Raw genomic sequence first — 23,093 nt, 5'->3', positions numbered from 1 at the left:
GATTGTAAGTTTGGGGGTAGTTTGTTACACAGCAATAATAGACGTGGAAGGACAAAACTCTTGTCTTGGAAGCCCAATACTACAAGCCAGTTTCTCTACAACTGTGCCCTTGAGAATGTGATAGCTATTTAAACAGAATGAGGAAGTGGTCAGCCCAAAAAACTACACTATAAAGAAGGCAGAACCATGACAATGCATGTCTCCTGCTGGAATTTGGAGGAAGAAGTCATTTGTCATTAAGATGGACTGTCCCAAGAAATATGGACACAAGGTTTCCTCATAGAGAAAAATACAAATGCTAAGATTTTAAGAACCATCTCCAATCAAATGGTAACCTAAGGGTGTTCCCTCCCCAAGAAAAAGCCAGGATAGATATTTCACTTAGGGCTTTATCTGAGAGTTTCCTTCCAAACATCCCTAAGTAAATCACCTACTGGATTCTGGTCTGCCCTGAAAACAATTCTGAGGCATGGCCAAAGATGTCATCTGCCGGAAATTGATCTGTTGCCTTCAGAAATCATCTTAAAAACACCAACTTATGAAGTCAAAGCATCTCTGTAGCAATGGCCCCCAGGAAAGAAGTGTGCTAAGCAATAAGGAAGTCCTTGAATGGAAGGCTGCAGGACTGGGCAGCTGTTGCAGTATGCAACTGACACTCCCAATACTAGAAACGCAGCTTCTCATTAGGGGGCCACGTGCAGTGATTGCTCAAGATGCCAAAAAAAGGGGAAAATGGTTTCTTGATACTACTTAAGCTGGCATGTTTTGATTTCATTCCCCACTGTTCGATGAGGAAGCTGAGTTTTCATGTGCAACCATCAAGATCAAGAAGGGGATGCATTGACAGACCAACTAGCAGTAGTTGGAGTCAGATTCCACAGGATGCTAGTTGGAGTCAGATTCCACAGGATGCCAAGGCCAGGGTACAAAGAATGAAAAGCTTCCTTCCTAAAGAATCATGCTCCCAGGGGATAACGAGGTTCTAAGTAAGCTCCTTATGCAAATTACAGTGCAATTTGAGATTTTCCAAGAGAATGTAAATTGAAATTTGGAGTTTAATTACAATCAGAACAGGGATAAAGTAAACAAACAAACATAACATACTTTTCTGATCATCAATTTTTGAGACTGAAGGCATCTCCAAAACTTTGGAGGTCCAGCTTATTCCTGAGAGACATCAACCATCACAAAAGGTTTCACTCTTTGAACTATTCACATTTCATAGCACAAAACAGAACAAAGTTACTCCGACATCCTTCCTTTTGTCTAAACTGTATTCGCAAACAGAATCTTTTCATAGTTCAAAAGAAAAACAAACAGCTTTCTTAGCCAGCTGGCCTGTTACTCTCACCCTGGGTTGTGATCTCTTAATATGAGGGTTCAGGGCATCAAATCCACCCAGAAATTCCCAGGACACCAGAGGCTACTTGTCTTTCTGAGGGGACAGAGGCATTAGTCTTTTTGAGGGGGGAGTCACTCTCCTGGGATTACTGCGCCAGTCAATAGTCAGGGGAGCGAATGGGGAGGAGGCAGACTGACAGCAAAGGGGAAGGGAAAGGAAAGGAAAGAGGTTTCATAAACAACCCAGGGCAAGGCAGAATGGTCTGACTTTACACACCGCCCACTACAAATGCCAAACATGCACACCCAATACTAGAGGGAGAAGAGCTCATAAGGGACCGCAGGAGACAAATGGTGGTGAAATGGAACAGCAGACTCACCTACAGACATTTCTCATCTTCCTAACACTAGAAGATGTGATTAAAAAGTTGCTGTTCAAAATTGTACTGAAAACATATCTAAAAATAGGTCTGTAGTCATCTTAAAAAATAAAAGGTCACTCCTCAGATAAGAGAAGTGACAGATATCATCAGATACCAACACCTGAGGTATATCTGATGTATATTTGAAAAATGGCCTGGCAGAGAAGGAAGGAGAGAGGAAGGAAAGAGGGCGGGGAGGGAAAAATTCAGAGTACAACAGGAAAGGTACGAAAATGGGGAGGAACACATTTTGAAGCCCATGCTTATCTATCTCAGCAGCCAAATAAAGCAGGTCCAAAAAGGAAAAGTTTAGTTCCTCTCTAAACTCAAAATATAAAAAACTGCAACCTGAGATAAATATTCCAATATTCATTGGATTGAAAAACAATGACCACTGAGACCAGTTCCTTAAATGGGTCAACGCTCTTCCAAAATCATTCTTAAGTATCATCTGCAGGATACTACGATCAGGCTTCAGCCACTTGGTTTGGACCTGCTCTGGGAGCAGTGAAATCACTTGGATGCTCAGAGTACAAAGGGCCGCAAGCAACATGATGCAAGCAGGGGGAATGGAAGAAGAGGAAAGAACAGCTGGTTATCGACAAACCCCTTCTCATGCAGGGCTTAAAATTTTTCGCACACAGGTACTAAGTAAAGGAATGGGAAGATGAACTATAATATCAAAGACAGAAGATGGAGGGGAAGCAGATCTCAGAACAGTGTCACAGAGTAATGCTACCAAGAGTAGCACAACTTGTGCTGGCCCCAAGGATACACACCTCAAGGTAAAAGGGAAAGTAGCTCTTCTTGTTTATTTCCCTCTTGTTTTGAAGACCCCAAACCCAGACTCTTGTTACACTGAACCATGGGCTGGAGCCAGGGAGGAGGAACACATGGTAAGAACACAAACAACACTGAACCCACCAACACTTCCCCAGACTTCCCAGTTGGAATTCATTGGTAGGTTGATATTCGATTTGGGATTTAAAAAAAAATTTTTTTTTTTTGGTGCTGGTGGTATGGGGTGTTTCTCAACACGAAAATGACTTAGGGAAGCCAGAATTCAACTGTTTTCCTTTGCGGGATGCTTAGTTCTAAAGAAACATGCCATGGGCCTTCAATCTAATCTAACTGGGAAGGGGAACAGGAAACAGGGAGAGGAAATGGTCAGATGAAGCTCATCTTCACATCATTTGGCACCCAGAGGAAGAAGAGGAGGTGGAGATGCAATGGGGACTGCTGGTACTGCCTCTTCTGTGTTTGCGTTGTTGATCCTATTGGCCAAATCAGGTTTACACAGGTATCCGTGTTGCTGCTGTTCTTCTGATCCTTGCAGGGCAGTTAGATGTCCATCTCAAACTGAGCATCATCCCCTAGTTAGAATGAAAAAGATAAAAAGTTTTACACAAAAAGGAAAAGCAAAACAGCTTCAACTGTCATTCCTCTTCACAAGGGTCAAAAATTAATTCAAACTGTCATTCTCTGCTGCCTTAAAACAATTATGTGCTTTGCTTTGCTTTGACTGGTCTTTTTAATCTGGTGGAAGAAAATAAGAATGACTTTCAAATCACTGATGGGAAGGGACATTTGAGAAAAGGATGAAAGTGAAAATTTCTCAGTGTCCCTTTCTCCACAGGCTGGCTAAACACGAGCTCCTGGGGGCGTTCCTTGCCATCTAGCACATCAATACACTCTACTGGAGGCTTTGAACTTGGGCCCTGCTTTGAAGCGACACTTTGCCCATTAAAACTCATTTGCGCTTTGAGAAAGTAGAATGCTGGCTCCTGTACGGGGTCATAGAGCGCAACTGAGGTAGACTTCAGGAGCTAGCTGGCTGTTTCTACCTCCCTCTTCTGCTTCCAGAGGCAGTGAGGATTTATTACTACATGTGTGTGTGTGTGTGTAGGGGCTGTTTATTTAAACATTATAGACAGTCCTAGAAAATAGGGGAAAAAACATATTGCTTTTCCCCACACCATAAAAATGATGGAAATGGGGGCTACTAAATTGTTTTGGGGTGTTTTTTTGGTATATGTTTTCCCTAGTCCCATGAAGACCAAGTTCAAGGAGTCATCTTTGGAATTTACCATTCCCTGATTTTGGATTTTTCCTCTGCACTCACTAGATGAAATTCAATTATGATTTAAACTTAAGTGTTTCCAGAACATTTCAAGTAACCTTGGTGAGGCGAGTGGGGGGCGAGCAGGAGGTTGGAACCTTAGAGACATATACTAACTGAACATTAGTTATAACTGAAGCATCAACATTTCTCAACCTACAGCTGACTGACATTCAAATTTCCAGGGCCACCTTCTTGGTCCCCAATTCCGGCATTCTCTTACCAACTGCATGCTTCCGATCATGATTGTTCAAGTTTTTCAAATTGTTTACTTCTACTTTGGAGTCTTCGATTAAGGTGCCAGGGCTGGTGACTCCTGGGATATTGGGCAGATGGCAGGGTGGGGTCTGTGCCATCGGAGAATTGCGACGATCCAACAGAAACTTCCGATCATAAATTATTCGGGTTCCTGGAAAACATCATTGGAAAGAGTTTGAAACAAATTAAGGGGTTAGCAACATATAATCCTACCCAGGAATTTATTTTAAATCCCATTTAGTTCTAACCCTTAAGGATTTTGCAATTCAAGCAAAAGGGTTAGCTCTAACTTCCCTGGCCCCTTTGCCATCTTTTCCTCCTTTCCTGCTGGGGAAATTCCCTATTTATCCTTCAAGCCTCCGCTCCAATATAATTTCCTTTACAAAGCTCTTTAAAAATATTCTTTGTCCCCATCTTTCTCAATACACATTACCTATTATAGGACTGCTGTTTATCTACTTGCCCCTCTAAAGACTGTGAGCTTCTTATGCCAGGACCATGGCTTGTCAGGTCCTAATCTTTAAGTAGAACTTCAAAAACGTTTTAAATAAAGTAATAAACAAGTATGTGGACAAAAAGATGCCAATAAATAAGATAGCCACCTTTAGGTTAAAGGCACTGAGACTGATATTCTTTCCAAAAGTGTAGCAGAAAATGAAATTGGCAGCCCTCCTCTATTTTACAAACTGGTCTGCTTACCAGAAAGTGCTACCAGAATATTTTGTAGTAGTTCTGGAGTGCACTTTACCTAATAAACAGTTAAGAAAAACTGCTGCTGTCCATTTCTTCTTCTGTGATCTTCCCAAGGTACTAATGGCTACAAATAAGACAAAAAACTAAGCAACCATCTAGAGATGCTTGATGTTGGCTTAATGTGGTGGATGCCTGGAGCTCTGCTGCTGATTCTGAGACCACAATAAGCTCGGGAAGAAAGAACGTGGTGACCATGAGGTAGTGTCTTTTGAACAGGTGAGGAGGAAAGCGCAGTGGCAGATCAGCATACTGGCCATCCCTGCCCAAGTAACTGAGGTATACAGTCATGTGGAGGCATCCTGCTCACACTAGGCTTAAACCCAGGGAAGAAAAACCTGATTTAAAGGTTTAGGCTAAAGGCAATAAAAATAAAATTGTGTACAAAGTCAATAGTATAAAGAGGCAGAATGTAAATACTATCTTATCTGCTGGTCAATGCTTTTAGATTCTCAAGTAAAAAAAAAGAATCCTGCCATATTATAATAAGGAGAGTCTGCTTCAGGCAGATTTCCTCAAGTAACCCGTTAGAGCTATATCCCAGGAAACAGAAGAACAAATACAACAGCTAACTAGTCTACTTGAAATGTGAGTAAGCAAGTGGAAAAAGCAAGATGTTTACAATAGGAATGAAAACTTTGGAGTCTTGCCCCAAAAGGAAATTAATATTTAATCTAAATAAATAATACCAACATTAATAGTTGGGAAATGAATTACAAACTCAGTAATTTTCTTGCGATTAATAGCTGCAGTGGTACCATGACACTTTTATGCGAATGCCAGTAAATAATTTCCTTTTGACTAAATGGAAGAGTCAAACTAGGTGAGGAAATGGCCGTATAGTAACTCTACCCCCCACCCCCACTATCTTTGCTTTAACAATCAAAATTAAGTACTAAACACACTCTCTTCTCAATAATACTACAAACCAGTCACAGAAAAGAATCACTAAAAGTCTCAGAATGGAAGTGTTTTCAGATGGAAATCTATTTGCGCACGAAGGTCATTTCAAAATAAAACCTTTAAGACTTTCAAACCAACTCCAAAGGGTATGAACTTTCTTTTTAATTATCTAGTTCTGCTGCAACTATACTGCACACACAATCATATTTATAGTTTATAAGATGTGAAAATAAACTATCTGGCTCTCAGCCTCTCTATAATAAACTAAGAAAAAGACAGTACCATACTGGGAACCTACCAAGACAGCATTTTTGCAGATATCTGTATCAGCATCATCAGGGATGCTTGTTAAAGACATTCTAATTGAATTCAAAACCTTGGGATTAGAACCAGGAACTCTACATATTTTTTAAGTTTCCCAGTCATTCGGGTGTTCCTTAAAGTTAAGAACCCAACTTCATTCTTCTTCCAAAACCCTAGTAACAGTACTTTAAGAATAGATGAAATATTAAAGAATCAGTAAGACAGTGATGGAAAGGGCAAGAGATCACTGATGGATGATGCTGAAACTCAGAAGTTACTTCATCAAGGTCACAAAGCTAACCAGGGCACAATCTGAACTAACCTTGGGGCCTAACTTCCAGTCCAGCCCACTTCCGTTGCACCTCACAATAATGGTCTCCAAGAGTGGGAGGGAGTCGTCTGAAGTGAAAGGGACAGAATGGTATACTGCTGAATATATATAACAGGGTAAACAAACACAAGGTATGGCAAGCACGACATACAGCACGGACCACCAATCATCTGCCCTAAAACACTGCTTTTCAAGATCAAGTTGAGGGGGAAGTGGTGGAGGGCAGTGGTGGTGTTGTTTTCTCTACATTTTATAAATTACTTAACCTTTGTATTTCTTCTTACATAACAGAAATGTACAATTTTAAAAATTATGTGAATAGGTAGGTTATATAATCTAAGAAATTTATTTCAGAATACTAAAGGAGCATTACAAACTTTGCTAGTACAAGAAGGTGCTGGTAGAGATGATGATGATCTCTCAAAAACAGCATGGCAAAAACCAGGTTAACAGCTCTAATTGCTGTTAATGGTGTTTCTTTCACCTATAAGGCTAAAGGAAATAGGAAAAGGCAAAAAATTCACAAAGGAAGTCTTTCAGGCCTCTGAGAGTGGGCTAGAATTATCTTCCTATTTTTACTGTAAGAAATATTTAGGCATATATAGGCCCATAGTCCACTCATGACAAGACCATGATCCTAATCTTAGCAGAACAGTATTCTATACCTCCCTCCACCCATCAGAACACTTTAAAATCATTCGTTCCTTATTTAAAGAAGACATAAGTCTTGTATCCTGTTTCAAATATAGTTTTAGGACAAGGAAAACAGAAATTTATCTTCAGCCCTGGCTGGTGTAGCTCAGCGACAGCCTGTGAACCAAAGGGTCACTGGTTTGATTCCCAGTCAGGGCATATGCCTGGGATGTGGGCCAGGTCCCCAGCTGGGGGCACATAAGAGGCAACCATACATTAATGTTTCTCTCCCTCTCTTTCAAATAAAGTATTTAAAAAGCTACTGGGAAAAAAAAGGGAGACATTTACCTTCACCCTCTTGGCTTTGAAAAATATCAATTATTGTAACAACTCAAAAAGGCATCTGGAAATGAGTCATTCTGCATAGCAGAAAATAGTTCAACTTTCAAAAAATGAATAATCTGAATTATCTTTGTTACAGAGTGGGGGTCTCCAAAAATCCCCAGAGCCTCCGGGGTGGGGAATGGGGAAAAGGGAACAGCTTTTAAGATGCATTTGTATGACTATGGCTAGTAGCTTAGTGTCTCAAGTTATGCAAATGGATTTGGTTCTTACAAGGCCCCAAGAAGATGGGAGTGGTTTTGACCATGGAATGGTGCAGAAAGAGCATACAGAGCCTGTGCAAGGTTCTGTGAATGGTCAGAACTGGGTACCACAGCCACTGCATCAGAGGACAAAGTCAGGGGTTTAAAAATAGGCTGCAGACATTTTAACAAGGAGAACACCATGCAGCTCTGAGAAGAGAGGATCCCTATATGGTTTTGAGAATAGAGAGGAGATCCATGCAGTTTGCAGGAAGAAGGATCTCCATGTGGCTTTGAGAGGAGGAGAGAAGATCCATGTGGTTTGCAAGGAGGGCAGAGAAAGATTTCCATGCGGTTTTGAGAGGAGGGAAGGAGGAGAACTCTACTTGGTTTGCAAGGAGGGCAGAGAAGTCCACGTGGCTTTGAAAGGGCAAAGAGAGAACCACGCGTGATCCAGTGCAACATGATACATGTTTTTCTGGACTGTTTATACGGAGGGTGATGACATCGTACCCCAGATCCTGAAGGAGACAGCTGACAGATAAGGGATTGGGAACTTCTGGGCATGTTTTTGGCTTCTAGTCTTTTGGGGAGCAAGGGAAGTGCTGGGTCCCGTGGGAGAACTGGGCTCTGAGCTGAAATACTCACTGTCCTCCCCAGGTTGGAATATGGTAAATAAAGACCTGTTTTCTTCAACACTACTTGTTGGGTTTTACACCAAGGTGCCACGTGAAAGAACCCCCTTTCGCTCTGCAACCGTAGCCAGGTTCGCTCTGTAACATTTCAGGTGAAAATTTTTCTAATATGGATTTTAAATGTTTTACTACCTTTAACAGAAAATGATTCAACCCTTTCTTGATGAATCAGGGTCATTATTTTGAAAATCATTTTTGATACTATGTTGTCACTTGAGAGTCTCAGGGCCTATTCAATCAATGCTCTGTATTTTTCTTACTGAATTCAGATTGCCAGGGTTGTGCTTGTACCTCGCCCTCCATAGTTCGTCTCCTCTCTCACTCTTAGGCTAAGGACTGTCTTTCCCCCATGCCTTAGTCAGTGTGGGCTGCCAAAGCAAAATACCATAGACAGCATAGCTTAAACAGAAACATAGGAGTATTCACTTAACTGTTCTTGAGCAATCCACCAAGATCAAGGTGCCAGCATGAACTGTTTCTGCTGAGTTCTCTTCTGGGCATGTAGATAGCCATCTTTTCACTGTGTTCTCACAAGAAGTGGGGAGCAAGCTCTCCAGTGTCTTATTTTATACAGGCACTAATCCTATCATTAGGGCCCCACCCTCACAACCTAGTCTAAACCTAATTACCTCTCAAAAGCCCCATCTCCAAACACCCTCACCTAGGGGGTTAGTGCTTCAACATATGAATGGGGAGGGCAAGATTTATCTATAATATACCATTTCACCCATTGAAAATTAAAGCTTCTAATCTGTTGGGTTTAGAAATCAGTGATCTACCTTTTAGAATGCTATGTAAAATAAGAGCAGATAGGCTGAGAGGGGCCTGATGGTTTTCCAATGAACAGAGGGAAGGAGCTTTAGCAGATGGACTTTGCACAGTGTTTGTTGCGTTACCCACCCCCCACTTTTGCTGTCACCACTAGGTTTCAGAAGGGTGAGGTCTCACTGAAATGTTGTAACACTCAACTTGCAAGTCAGACAAGACTATTCTCATTTCTGCAATACACGAAGTTCGGGAACGAGATGAGTGGTGGAGAAAAAGCACAAGATAAAAGGAAGCTTTCTACTTCTAAATGAGACGTTAGCAATAACATGTGCATTCAAAAATTGTAATTGGGCCCCCTGGCTTGGCATCTCCATTGGTTGGAGCGTTGCCCAGTACACCAAAAAGTGGTGGGTTTGATTCAGGTTGGGGTACAAGTGGAAGGCAACTGATGTCCCCTCCTTCCTCTCTCTTTCTTAAAGAAAAAAATCAATAAAAAACAATGTCCTACGGTGAGGATTAAAAAAAAACCTAATTGAAATAACTAGGAAGTAAGTAATAGAGCTTCTACTATGTGTGAGGTGGTATAAGAGAAACCGAAGAACTATGACTGCAGAGGTAGTGAAGTATATTTTTACAGCTTTATTGATATAATTCATTCACTCAAAGTATATAATCAAATATTCTTAGTGTGTCTACAGAATTGTGAAACCATCACTACAATTTTAGAACACTGTCATCATCCTCAAAAAATAACCCCCCACACATTTAGCAGACCCTTTCTCATTTTCCTCCAGCCTCTTCCAGCCCTAGGCACCCACTAATCTGTTTTCTGTCTCTACAGATTTACCTATTCTGGACATTTCATATAAATGGAATCATATAATATATGGTCTTTTATGACTGCCTCTTTCACTTGCAAAATATTTTCAGGGTTCATCCATGTTTAAGCATTTATCGGTATTTATCTCTTTTTTATTGCCAAATATTCCATTGTAGGTATATATTACATTTGATCAATTAATCAACTGGTGGACATCTGGGTTGTTTCTACTTTGAATAATGCTGCTATAAACATTCATGCACAAGATTTTGTGTGGACATACAGGGTGGGGCAAAAGGCGGCTTACAGTTGTTCATATAAAAATATAATAATTAATAAACAATAAACTGTGTATAAACTTTTATGTACTCGAAACTGCAAACCTGCTTTTGCCACACCTGTATATTTTAATTTCCCTTGGATATACTCATATACCTAAGAGTAGAATTGCTGGATCAGATGCTAACTGTTTTTAATCTTTTCAGGAATTACTAGATTATTTTCCAAAGTGATGGCACATTTTACTTTCCTAACTGCAGTGTGTGAGGGTTCTAATGTATATACATTGTAGCCAACACTTATCTTTTCTTCTTATAGCCACCCTCACGGGTGTGAAGTGGTACCTCAGGGTGGTTTAATTTTAATTTACATTTCCCTGATGGCTAATGGTCTTGAACATCTTTTCATATACCTTATCAGCCATTCCAACAGGTATCTTCTTTGGAGAAATGTCTATTCAAATCCTTTACCGATTTTAACGGGCTGTCTCTTTACCACAGAGTTATCAGTTCTTTATATATGATGAATACAAGTCCCTTATTCACATATGATTTGCAAATATTTTCTCCTAACCTGTGAGTTGCCTTTTCACTTTTCTGTGACACTCCTCTTTGAAACACAAAAGTTTTTTAATTTTGATGAAGTTCAATTTATGTCTTTTCTTTTGTTGCTTGAGCTTTTGGTGTCATTTCCAAGAAACTATTGCCTAACCAAGGTCATAAAGATTTGTGCCCATTTTCTTCAAAAAGTTTTATAGTTTTAACTTTTATATTTAAGTCTTTCAGCCATGGGGGTCCAACTTAAGGGCTGGTTTGTTTTAAAAAAATTCTCACCAGAGGATAGGTTTATTGACTTTAGAGAGTGAGGAAGAGGTGGGGAGAGACACATTGATGTGAGAAGCATCAATCCCCTTGCCTCCCATAAGCACCCACAACCAGGGATCAGACCCACAACCTAGGTATGTGCCCTGACTGGGAATTGAACTTGCAACCTTTTACTGCACAAGACAACGTTCTAACCAACTGAACGACCTGGCCAGGGCTCTAGCTTCAGTTTTTGCATGTGGATATCCAATTGCACCAGTATCATTTGTTGAAAAAACTATTTTGCCCCTATTTAATTGTCTTGGCATCTTTGTCAGAGATCAACTGGCCCTAATTGTGAGTTTATTTTTGGTCTGCCAATTCTCTATTATGTTGATTCTTATGACAGTATCTGATACCACACAGTCTTGATTCGTAATACTTTTTGAAATAAGGCCATGTGAATATTCCTACTTTGTTTTTCTTTTTAAAGATTTTTGTGGGTATTTTAGGTTTCTAAAAGTTCCATATGAATTTTAGAGTCAGCCTGTGAACTTCTGCAAAGAAGTCAGCTGGGATTGTGCTAAATATATAGATAAACTTGGATAGTTTTACCATCCTGACAATATTAAGCCATCTGATCCATTAACATGGAATGTCTTCCTATTTATTTAGGTCTTTTAAGTTTATTTTAGCAATGCTTTACAGTTGCCACAGTATAAGTTTTGAGCTTTCTTGGTTAAATTTATTTCTATGTATTTTATTATTTTTATACTATTACCAATGGAGTTATTTTTCCTGATTTCATTTTTGGACCGCTCATTGGAAATGTGTAGAAATATAATTCATTTTTGTACACCAATCTTTTGTCACCTTGCTAAATTCACTCAATGGTTCTTCTAATTAATTTTTTTAGTGGATTCCTAGGATACATTGTTTTGAATGCAAAAAAAAGTAAACAATTTAGAAAAGAAAACACCCTGAAGAACTAGTGTCTTAACAGATGCTATTATGTTCTCAAATATAGTCAGGAAAAATATGAATACAAAAGCATGGTATTTTAAGTGTTTGAATTTTAGATCACTGCAAGCTAAAAACAATTAATTGTAGCAGATATATAGCAAAAAAGGAGGAACCAACCTGTTAGTGACTAAAGTCTATGGTGTAATTCAGAAGCACATGACATTCAAAAAGCCAAAACTATCAAGACTCAACTATGAATAAAATGCCAGGAAAAAAACCCTTTATTTCCTTTGTTAAATATTGTGTTCACTGTGAAATTACATGAATTCCAAGACAACCAACTTAAAAACCTAAAATACTCAGTATCTGTTATACATGTGCATGGAGAGACCTATTTTCTGAAGCAAGAACCTCCCCAAAATTCACTTTTCTTCCAAACATCATTGTCCTACGTACAGTGTTTCTTGTATCTTGTTATCTTTCTCAATAAATGTCTATTTTTTCATAGTATATGGCTGGATACTTTCTGGACAGACTTCGTATACTGGGAGGGTGTACATAGCAACTAAACACTCATCTTTCACAGTAGGAAGTTAATTGTTAATACAAAAACTGAGAAATAGCATTAAATCATATTATTCAGAAACCCAGAGGTAAACACTAAAAGAAAGAGCTAAGAGTTTAAAATGCTTTCTCTGGGGAGTGAAAATGGAAATGATAATGTTGCTTTTTGTTATTATCACTTTTAAACCCTACTTTTATAGGTATTAAAAAAAATGTGAAAGAAAAATAAAAGGGTGATTGTGTGAATCTTGAAGACATTATGCTAAGTCAAACAAGTCAGTCACAAAAGGACAATTATTGAATAATTCCATTTATATAAGGTACCTAGAGTAGTAAAACTCAGAGACAGATAGCAGAATGGAGGCTGCCAGGGGCTGAGAGGGGTGGGTAATGGGAAGTTATTGTTTAATGGGTAAGAAGTTTCAGTTTGGGAAGATGAAAAAGTCCTAGAAATGTATGTGGAGATAGTTGGAAAACAATGTGTGAACATAGTTAATGCCAGAAAACTGTACACTTAAAAATGGTTAAAATGACCCTGGCTGGTGTGTCTTATTTGTAGTGTCGTCCTGTGAACTGAAAGGTCACGGGTTCCATTTCCGGTGGTCAGGGCACATGCCTGGGTTGCAGGTTTGGTAGAGTGGGCAAGAGGCAGCCAACCAATCAATGTTTCTTTCTCTTATGAATGTATCTCTCCCTCCCTTCCCCTCAATCAATGAGCATGTCCTGGAGTAAGGATTGAAAAATAAATGGTTAAAATGGTAAATTTTATGTTATGTATATTTTACATTACAAAAAATAAACTTGATTTCAGACTCCCAGCCTCCAAAAACATGAGACTAAATTTCTGTTGTTTAAAGCCTCCTTCCCCCCAAATTCTTTAAGACCAAGAGACAATGTAAAAAAATAATTATAATTACAGGGTCCCTGACTGGAATGGCTCGGTTGGTTGGGACTCTTCCCACAAGGAGAAAGGTCGCCAGTTCAATTCCCAGTCTGGGCACATGCCTGGGTTGTGGGTTCAGAGGCCCCTCTTCCCCACTCTCTAAAAGTAAATGAATAAAATCTTTTAAAAAAAATCACAAGGAATTGAAGGGAAAAAAAGGTGACTCCAAAGTACTTGTATATGTAAATATAGATATAACAGACTGACACTGCTAAGGCAGCAGGAACCATGAGCAAGGTATCCTTCAAAACTAGAAATTGAATTTAAAAGAAACAAAGCACTTGGCAAGTAACCTCAATATTCCACTAGAAATTCTCGACAATTCTCCATCCAAGCCTCATGTAAGGGCCCACCAAGTGATCAGAAATAGATAGATGGTCCTGACTGGGTGGCTTAGTTAGTTGGACGCCAAAAGATTGCAGGTTCAATCCCTGGTCAGGCTGCGGAAGGGAGGAAACTGATAGATGTTTCTCTCTCACATTGATGTCTCTTTCTCAAATCAATGAACATGTGCTTGAGTGAGGATTGAAGAAAAAAGCCCTAACTGGTGTGGCTCAGTGGGTTGGGTTTGAGGGTCATCCTGCAAACTGAGAGGTCTCTGGTTCAAATTCCTGGTCAGGGCACATGCCTGGGTTGCAGGCCAGGTCCCTGGTTGGGGGCGTGCAAGAGGCAATCGATTGATGTTTCTCTTGAGCACCAATATTTCTCTCCCTCTCTCTAAAAATAATAAAATATACTTAAAAAAGAAAGAAAGAAAGAAAGAAGGAAAGGAAGGAAGGAAGGAAGGAAGGAAGGAAGGAAGGAAGGAAGGAAGGAAGGAAGGAAGGAAGGAAGAAAGCAATAGAAGATGAACAAGCAGCAAAGTGCTTCTAATGAAAGGAAGTTAGCCGCACCCCTCCATGAGGGTAAACAAGAAGTGAAAATATAGACATGATTATAAAGAAAGTGGTTTTCTCTGCTTTTTATTCTTTCAACTTGGGACGGTGATATAAGTCTGTGTTTGACTGACTGGATTAAAGAACATTTCTGAATAAACTTCAGTTTTAAACATCTGTTCTTCATGGAAGCTCTGGATGAAAAGACATAAAAGCTCTATGTCAGATAACCGAGAGGAAACTAAAAGCTACCACCTTCCTCAGTATCCTCCAGGGAGGTCGATAGTTGGCCAACTTACGTTCCGTGTGTGTAACCATTAAATCCCTAAAGTGCTAATAAAACCAAGAAAGGGACTATTTTTATACCAACAAAAGGCACAATTGAAAATTGAAGCCTCATGACCTAATATTTAGTATGATTAAATTATTGTAGCAAATAGAAGGCATCCAAGGATTGTGCAAAGCCAATCCTACTGTCCTTTGACTAACTCCAAGTCTCAATAACTTCTGGGAGCAAAGATTTCCAAGACATTAAGGTCAAAGAATGGCTCCCTGGCTCCCTGCCCAATCACTTAGGACACTGCTACAAAAGAACACACACCTAGGATAAACGGGAAGTTAATAATGACTATACTCCTATTCAGAAGGTCCAGTGTTAGAAGAGGCCTTAAAGAGCATCTTGCATGCAGGAAGTCTGTTATTTTACAGATGAAGATACTAATATCCAGAGACGTTAAAAGAATTTACAAAAGATCACACAGTGACACGGCAGTTTGGAAATAAATACAAATATGTGAGGTCCTCTAAACAAGTATAGTTCTCTTGAGTCTCAGCTGCAAAATGAGTTGAAACAAATGATCTTTTAAGCTAGTACCAGGTCCAAAATAGTATATGAACTACAAAACAATTTTAAATAAATGCCACATGATTTTAATTCTGTCTAGCCTTGACCATCAGAAAATCTGGGTCAAAATAAAGTATATCAAATATGTCCGCTTCTGTTTAGGCTTAAATATTCGTCTTGAAGTAAATTTTCTCCACAAGAAATGCCAGGACTGAATTCCAAGAAATGCTGGTTGGATCTGACTGCATCCTGGATCCATTCTTTGGAGTAGATTTAACAAATATGGCTCAGTCTGTGACTGCAATGCTAATAATTAATGGTATGGGGAAAGCTGGCTTTCACTCCAACTATTTGCCTTCCTCCCAAGTTCACTCCTCTTAGGTACTTCTTACTTTAAAAATATTTTTAAATGCATATCTATCAACACCTTCAACTTTTACTTGCAGTAAAGAATTTGAACTCTACCAACAAAGTTTGTAAGAGACAAAAGCCTACTAGAAGAAGATCACTGTTCTAGGTTACTGTTCTTATCTGATACTTAATCCTAATAGTTGAGGGACTTCTCAGATAAGAGAGCATTTTCACTTCAATGTATAAGCAGCCCAACTAAGTCTCTGGTGGTGAGATGAGCACCTCTCTAAGGCTCAAATAATTATGAGATCTTAAAATGAAGAACCACAAGCCTCTCACACTTTCTGATAAGTACCTCTTAGAACAAGCTATGGTCTATCTTCACAAGTAAATAGTCAGCACTTCTGTTGTGAACAGCAGGCTAGTTCTTAAAAAATTAATATTAAATGAGGTATTACCTTGACACTCTGAACAAAGACATCACACCTAATATCCCTCATGAATACAAGTGCAAAAATCCTCAACCAAATAACAGCAAAACAAATTCAGCAACATATTAAAAGAATTATATACCATGACCAAGTGGGACTCATCCCAGGAATGCAAGGCTGGTTCAACATCTAAAAATCAATTAACGTAACACCATCATATCAGTAGAACAAAACTCATGCAATCACCTCAAAAGATGCAAAAAGACCAATGCATTTGACAAAACTCAATACCCTTTCAACACCCTCAACCTGATAAAGGGTACCTATGAAAAATCTATAGCTAACATCCACAAAACACCTTCTTCATACACTGCACAAATCTTTTTTTTGCATTTCAGTTGTGTTTTTACCTTTCTTGAAATAATAAAGCATAATATGCTGAAATTGTTGTGTATTTTCTTCCATCTTCAATATTAAAATGGCTTCACAAAAATTCACCGATTTTTATGCGTTTTTTTAAATGCACACTGACATGATAGCTGTCACAATACAATCTAATAAAATTGTCTTGAATGAAGTTAAAGACAACTAAGCACTGCTAGAGCCATCGTATGGGAAAAATAATAAACTTTTCCAGCTAACCCAACATTTTCTAGTTAACACCTTTGTTTCTTAAGATTTTTACCTTTTTAAACTACTCAATGAAACAAACAGCTTCTGTTTGTCAGGGCATTTGTCCTAGGGATGTGAAAGATAATTTATTTAAAGCAAATTTCTTTTTTTATTTATAGATTTGAGAGAGAGAGAGAAACACAGATTTGTTGTTTCACTTACTGATGCATTCACTGGTTTATTCTTGCATGTGCCCTGACTGGGAATCAAACCCACAACCTTGGTGTATCAGATGATACTCCAACCAACCAGGCTACCTGGCCAACGCCAGATAATTTATTTAAATATAAGCACTCATAGATTTCTGAGCTTTTGGGTTCAAGCTGTGACCTGAGAACCAGGTGAAGAGAGTCTTTAAAAACTAGCCACACATTGGATAAAAAGCTGCTGGGTGGTAATGAGCACACAGGTTTTAAGGAACCTTCACAAAATAAAGTTTCATGATTAAAAAAAAATTGAAAATGATAACCTAAGCTTCACCTATTCAATAAGTTGACTGACTGCAAGTCTCAAATGACTTTTATCCTAGTATCAATGGAGAAACAAAAATCTTTTACATATCAATTTATTCATCTGAAGTCTTGAGAGTCAAGAAAAAGTTCTGCCATTCACCAACAAACTATTATGCTCAGGCTCTCTTCCTCTCCAACCATATGAACTAGTTTTCCCCACATTAACTTTACCCTGTCTGATTGACAAGCCTTTACACACACAGGGAATCAAGCCTACAGTGTCTGTAAACCAAGCAAGACTCTTTCCTATAAAATTGTCTCTAAGACTCCTGTCCTCAAAGTCGTTGCTAAATAACCCCTGGGAGTGCTAGTTTCCAGATATGGCACTTTTCACTTTTCGTCCTTGCTATTTCACACACGGGTCCCAGGGGAGTTGAAAGGAGCTGTGCACAGGTGTGTCGTGCATGCTGCACTTCCTACTTGTCAGACTGCACCCGACTTAAAGCAATGCCGTTCGCCTTGAGGATTAGGACTGCTGCCTTCCCCAGGCTCAGAATTCAGTTTCTCATCAGCAAAAATGCACCCAGCACACTAAAAAAAAAAAAAAGGTACATCTTCCTTAATATATACTTGGGCAGCTAGCTGATGAATATGAGACTAAAGCTGACATTCCCATGGAATGACAACACATGTTAATTTGTGTTATTCTGAGATACATAAATGCCATCTTCCTTGAACACAAGGCAAAATGATTGAACACCTTTCATTATGTTTTTCGTGCACTTCTCACATGTAATAATAAAGCCTTTTGGTTAATTAACTAATGCTAGAGAGCCAAATAGTATGTGTTTGTTCTTAAGTTTTTGGCCTAGAAGAAACTCAGCCCAAGGTCACTGAATTAGAAATTTTACAATAAGAAACTGACCTTCCTTCCCCATATCTACACGAAGAGCTCTATTCAATTCTCCTAAGAAACCAACCAGATTAAAACTCAGGACTCCTCAAAAAGTACTCTCATTTTATTAATAATCCTAGCAGATTCTTTTCCATTCTTCCTGCTTCCTCCTTTATTTTATTTTATTTAATTATTTATTTTTCCTCCTTTATTTATAGACCCTTTCCATGGCCTCAGGTAATTCTGGCCCAGTGAACCAAGCACAACAACTCTCCAGCTAGCAGAGAGAAAGAGTAAAGGCATGAACAAGATTTCAGACCATCACTGTTAGTTCCCCTCTGGTGCTCTTGTTATGGCAACAGCATACTTTTCCACAGCTGATGACGCTATTACGCAGGCAAAAGGAAAAAAGGGGGGGGGCGGCAGAAAGAGACTAAAAGAGGTTTCTATGTTTCTGCTCATTCCCCTGAAGGAGACAGCTGAGAACTTACAAAAGGAAAAAGGTTGCAGAAAGAATCATATTTGCTAGCATTCCAGAGGCAGAAAAGTCTCTTCAAATTTTGAAAACTTCCTTTCTCAGTAAAATAAGTATCTTATGATAGGGGAGGAGAAAACTGGGATAGGAATAGGACTTAAATTTGAGGCTACCTGCTGCTATTAATTAGCAGTATGACACTTACAAGTTACTTAATTTCTCTGGGCCCCAGTTTTCTCAGCTAACCAGTGTCATGAAACTGAAGCCAACTATAATAACTTGGCCTTTCACTGAGGCTAGAAATAGCTCTCAAAGAACCAAAATAAAGTAAAATCCAAGGGCATTCCTCTTGCCTTGAAATTTTCAACAAAAGATTTCCTTTTCCTTAATAATTAGAAAAGCAATATGAGAAATTTAAGAGGTTACTGCAAGTGTGTTTTCACCCACTTCTCATTTCTCAAACCACAGGAAGGCAATTTTGAGAAACTTTTTCAAGGGTAGCCTGTACTCTCTGATCCCCAATGACTAAAGGACTCAAAGAGAGAGAAATTGAACGTCCTTGCCTAGTCTGATCAGATTAGGCATTCAGCACATCAGTTGTTATCCTGGAATGCTGACATGTGAAAGATACTCCAAGTCTGAGACAGGAAATGCTAATTCCCTTCCTTCCCATTAAATAGAGATTTCCAAGTCTACTGACTCTCAGTTTTATAAATGTTTTCAAGTCTGAAATATGTAAGTTAGCACGTAACTCGATTCAAGTTTTTTGTTCTAGAACTAAAAATCTTACCCATCCTCGACACTCATCAAGACTTTTAAGACCATTCAGAGCAAGGAATGCATTTCCCACTTTTGTCTGTATCCCCTCAGGTGCAAAGCACTGCACTGGGCCTACAAAACTCACTTAAGATACCCAAAGACATTAAGTGTCTTGAGAAGACCAAATAACAACAAACTATCTTACCTTGGTTCTGGGAAATAAAATTACGTAGAGAGAGAGAGAGGAATACAACAAGAGAAATGAACAAACCATGAGGGGAAAATTAAATCAATAAGTACTGAACAGCTAAACAGCACTGTGTTAACTGTTATAAAATAGTGATTAAATCCAATCGCAACAGTGCTATATCCTCTTAACACATTATGTAAGTCTTCGTGTTAAAAATCCAAAGATTGCCCTGGCTGGTGTGGCTCAGTGGATTGAGCACCAGCCTGTGAACTGAAGGGTCACTGGTTAGATTCCCACTCAGGGCACATGCCTGGCTTGCAGGCCAGGCTCCAGTTGGGGGCGTGTGAGAGGCAACCACACATTGGTGTTTCTCTCCCTTTCCTTCTCCTTCCCTTCCCCTCTCTCTAAATATAAATAAATGAAATCTCCAAAGAACACAATGTATTTTACCAATAAATACAGTCTTAATATAATAATAGAGGAGCTAACATGACAAGTATATACAGTAGTCCCTCTCTATATCGCAGTTCACTTATCGTGGCCTCACTGCATCGTGGGATTTAAAAAAATATTATATTTAATTATTTATCGCGGATTTTTCGCTATATCGCGGGATTTTGCGGTACTGTATACGTATGTTGTTAAAAATTACGTAGGTTTAAGAGTGTAGAATATGTTTAAGAACATAAGTAGTGTTTGTAAGTGGGGAATGGTTTGTAAGTGTGTGGGAAGGGTTTATAAAGCCTTAAAATATACATAAATACTAAAATAAATGTAAGGTTCCTACTTTGCGAATTTTCACCTATCGCGAGGGGTTCTAGAACATAATACCCATGATAAGTGAGGAAATGTAAATCTGAAACAAACCAACAAAAATGGCATAGAAATTATCTGAAGACAGGTTAAATGATATTGAGAAAGCAGTGTTGTGTGTTGGAAGGATAACTGAATCATTATTTCTGGCACAGTCTTTCTAAGCATTTTAGGAACTAATCCAGACTATTAGATTGGATTCCATCTATAAAGTTTAAGAACTATGCCCTTATTTTAAAAGCATGGTAGTTTGGTTCCTTGAAATATGCCAAAAGGGTGCCCATCTGTGTCTCTTCCCTCAGGGGAATGATTACTATACAGCATTGATTTTCAACCAGTGTGCTGCAAGAATTTTTAAAACATGCAGTACCTGACTGCTTAGTCAGGGGCACTGACCTCTTCTCCTTAAGATTGTCAAATAAAAAAATGACAACAGCCAACACAACAATAGGCATCATTTGTTAATGAATCAAAATTAAACCTTTTTTTGTTGTTGTCAGATCAGCATAAAACATTTTTGAAGTGCTGCAGAATTTTAGTAATTAGTTTATGTGAGCCATGAGATGAAAAAGGTAGAAAAACCGCTGCTATATAGCTAAAGTTTAATCCTTTCTCCAAATAAAAAGCTAAGTTGCAATTGTTACTATGACATATGTTCTGAACTGTTGGAAGCACGGGCATTTACTGAACACAAAGAACTCTGGAAGTTATAAATTCCTTCCCATCACCTCAGAAAACAATATCTATTTCTTAAAAGCTGTCAGTTCAAGTTCAAGACAACACTATCTGGAGCAGATTCTGGCCTGCCAAATCCTTTCGCGATTACAAACACGCTCGGGGGCTGGCCTTGAATAGAGCAGGTCAGGAGGGTGGTTTCTCCAATGAAGTAAGCCAGAAAGAAACTCACTGTTCTGCCTTAAACCCAGCTCCCCATGCATATTCTGAACTACTCTGGCCTTGCAAGCCAGCCACCTCTCCCCTAGCCTGGACTGGCTAGGTTGCTTCGTAGACCTTAGATTTTTATCCCTCGTTGGCAGGGACAGTCTTCTTACTCTAAGGTCCCTTGTTATTGTGCAACGGATTCCAGGACCGCCACCGCTGGCCGGACTGCCGGGAGTGCCTGTAGCACCACCGGTGAGCCGAGCCTACAGGGGCAACCTAGCAATCTCAGAGACGGCAGGGGCTGCCAGCACAGTCCCAGCTCTCTAGTGACAGGGCACGCCATTCCCCAAAGAAGGCAGAGTTTCGAAGTTAACAAGGAAGCGCCGTTCCCTTCAGTACGGTCCCTCAAGATCGCTCTCCAGTCCCCTCCCTTTGGAGAACAGCCCAGTCAGGGGACACAACCTTTGAGCTCGCTTTTCCCGGGACCGATTCAACACTTCACCTCTACCCCAGTGTTCTTCCTTGTAAACAATTTCTGGTTGTACTTCGAAAAGCAACGCCCAGGAACCGCCCGCTGCGCTGTCCCTGCCTCAAAATCAGGCAATCCCGCGATAGATTGAGAATGGCCTCTTCGATCTACCTCTAAACGCGCCGCTGCCAAAATCCTAACTTGAAGGCTGCCGGCGCTCTACCACCCCCATTTCCTTTCCTTTGGCTGTTACTCGAGCATTATCTTTATCACTCTCTCCTCCGCCCTGGCGACTCCCTCACCCGTGGGGCCTAGTCCACCGAGTAAACAATACTGTCAAAGCAGGATAACGCTGGGCGAGGCTTCCAAACTCCGCATTCCAGCCTCCTCCCGGTGTTCTCAAAGCAGCAAAACAAGTCATCTCAGAGTCCCAAGAGCAAATTACTCGCCCCAACTTCCTTTCCAAAAAGGCCTAGGAGACAGCTCCAAAATCCAGTAGTAACGGGCACAAATGCACAACATGCAAGAGGCAGAAGGAATGCAGAGGGAGTGCAGGGCCAAGTGCAGACGAATTTGCCCGGGAGGAGGCGGAGAGGGGAGAAAACTAGGTCGAATGCATAAACCTGCCACGAAGCGGGAACAAGGGCTTTCCCCCCGCCCTGACAGGACAGCTACGTTTCCAGAGTGGGTGCGCGCTCAATCGAGTTTCGGGCAAGAGAATGCGAAGTTAAAGTTTCCGAAAACAGTCCCACGGGCTTTGGTGGAGCTGAGCAGGGTTCGGTCGTGGGAGTTGGCCGAGGCGACAGGCCCAGCGCGGACACGCCCTGAGTTAAAGGACCGTGGCGGGAGACTAGGGGGACACGGTGGAGGTAGCTGGCTGCAGGCTCCGGGGGTGTGGGCCGCACCGTGCCGGGGGCCCCAGCGACCGCTCACCTCCGGGTGTGGTGGAGAAGAGCGTCCCCCCGGGCGTGGTGCAATAGTCATGAGGTAGCTGCGCGGCGTCGCTGATGGGCACGGTGCGGGTGGGGATGGCGCGGCTCTGGCTGGGCTGGTGACCGCTGCCGGCAGACGAGGACATGGCTCTGGGCGCGGGCTCTCGGGCTTTGTCCGGCGGGCAGGCTGGCGGGCGGCGGTGGCGGCGGGCGGCGGTGGCGGCGGCGGCGGCTGGGGGCCCGGGCTACTCCGGCGCGCGGGAGAGCGAGCGGGGCTGAGCGCGCTCCGCTCGTTCTTCTCAGACTTTCTCTCGATCCTTCGTCCCGCTTCACTCCCGCCGCCGCCCTTTCAGCCGCCGCCGCCGCCGCCGCCCGATCCTCCGGCCTCCGCCTGCAGCCTCAGCAGCAGCAGCAGCGGCAGCAGCGGCGACGACAACCGGAAGCGGGCGAAGGCGGGAGCTAGAGGGAGTTCGGGGAAAGGGTTCTGCCGGAAGTGACGTTTGGGCGGGTCCGCGACTGCAGGGGGTGGGGCCGTGGGCGGGGTGGACCCTCCGCCCCAATCCTCGGCCTCACA

At 40.9% G+C, this 23,093-nt stretch overlaps 1 protein-coding gene across 1 annotated transcript; it reads right to left on the bottom strand.

Annotated features, from left to right (window-relative positions):
• Positions 1-1,037: 1,037 nt before the first annotated feature.
• Positions 1,038-22,723, bottom strand: EIF4EBP2 (eukaryotic translation initiation factor 4E binding protein 2). Its single transcript, XM_090278141.1, has 3 exons — positions 22,521-22,723; positions 4,106-4,291; positions 1,038-3,136 (listed from the first exon to the last, which is right to left on the bottom strand). Exons 1-3 carry the CDS (start codon positions 22,663-22,665, stop codon positions 3,105-3,107), a joined length of 363 nt encoding a protein of 120 aa, XP_090134267.1. The 5' UTR covers positions 22,666-22,723; the 3' UTR covers positions 1,038-3,104.
• Between the last annotated feature and the right edge of the window lie 370 nt (positions 22,724-23,093).

The sequence above is a fragment of the Furipterus horrens genome, unplaced genomic scaffold, assembly GCF_987537825.1.
Source record: "Furipterus horrens unplaced genomic scaffold, mFurHor1.1.pri manual_scaffold_5, whole genome shotgun sequence".
In the NCBI taxonomy this organism is placed as follows: Eukaryota; Metazoa; Chordata; class Mammalia; order Chiroptera; family Furipteridae; genus Furipterus; species Furipterus horrens.
The sequence above is the reverse complement of the archived record's forward strand: the minus strand, read 5'-3'. Positions and strand labels throughout refer to the sequence as shown.

Excerpts from the sequence above, each read along its gene's own strand:
- EIF4EBP2 (XM_090278141.1), bottom strand. The coding sequence starts at position 22,665 with ATGTCCTCGTCTGCCGGCAGCGGTCACCAGCCCAGCCAGAGCCGCGCC. Across the intron at positions 4,292-22,520 it reads CTTCTCCACCACACCCGGAG|GAACCCGAATAATTTATGAT; the intron begins GTGAGCGGTCGC and ends GATGTTTTCCAG. Across the intron at positions 3,137-4,105 it reads TGATCGGAAGCATGCAGTTG|GGGATGATGCTCAGTTTGAG; the intron begins GTAAGAGAATGC and ends CATTCTAACTAG.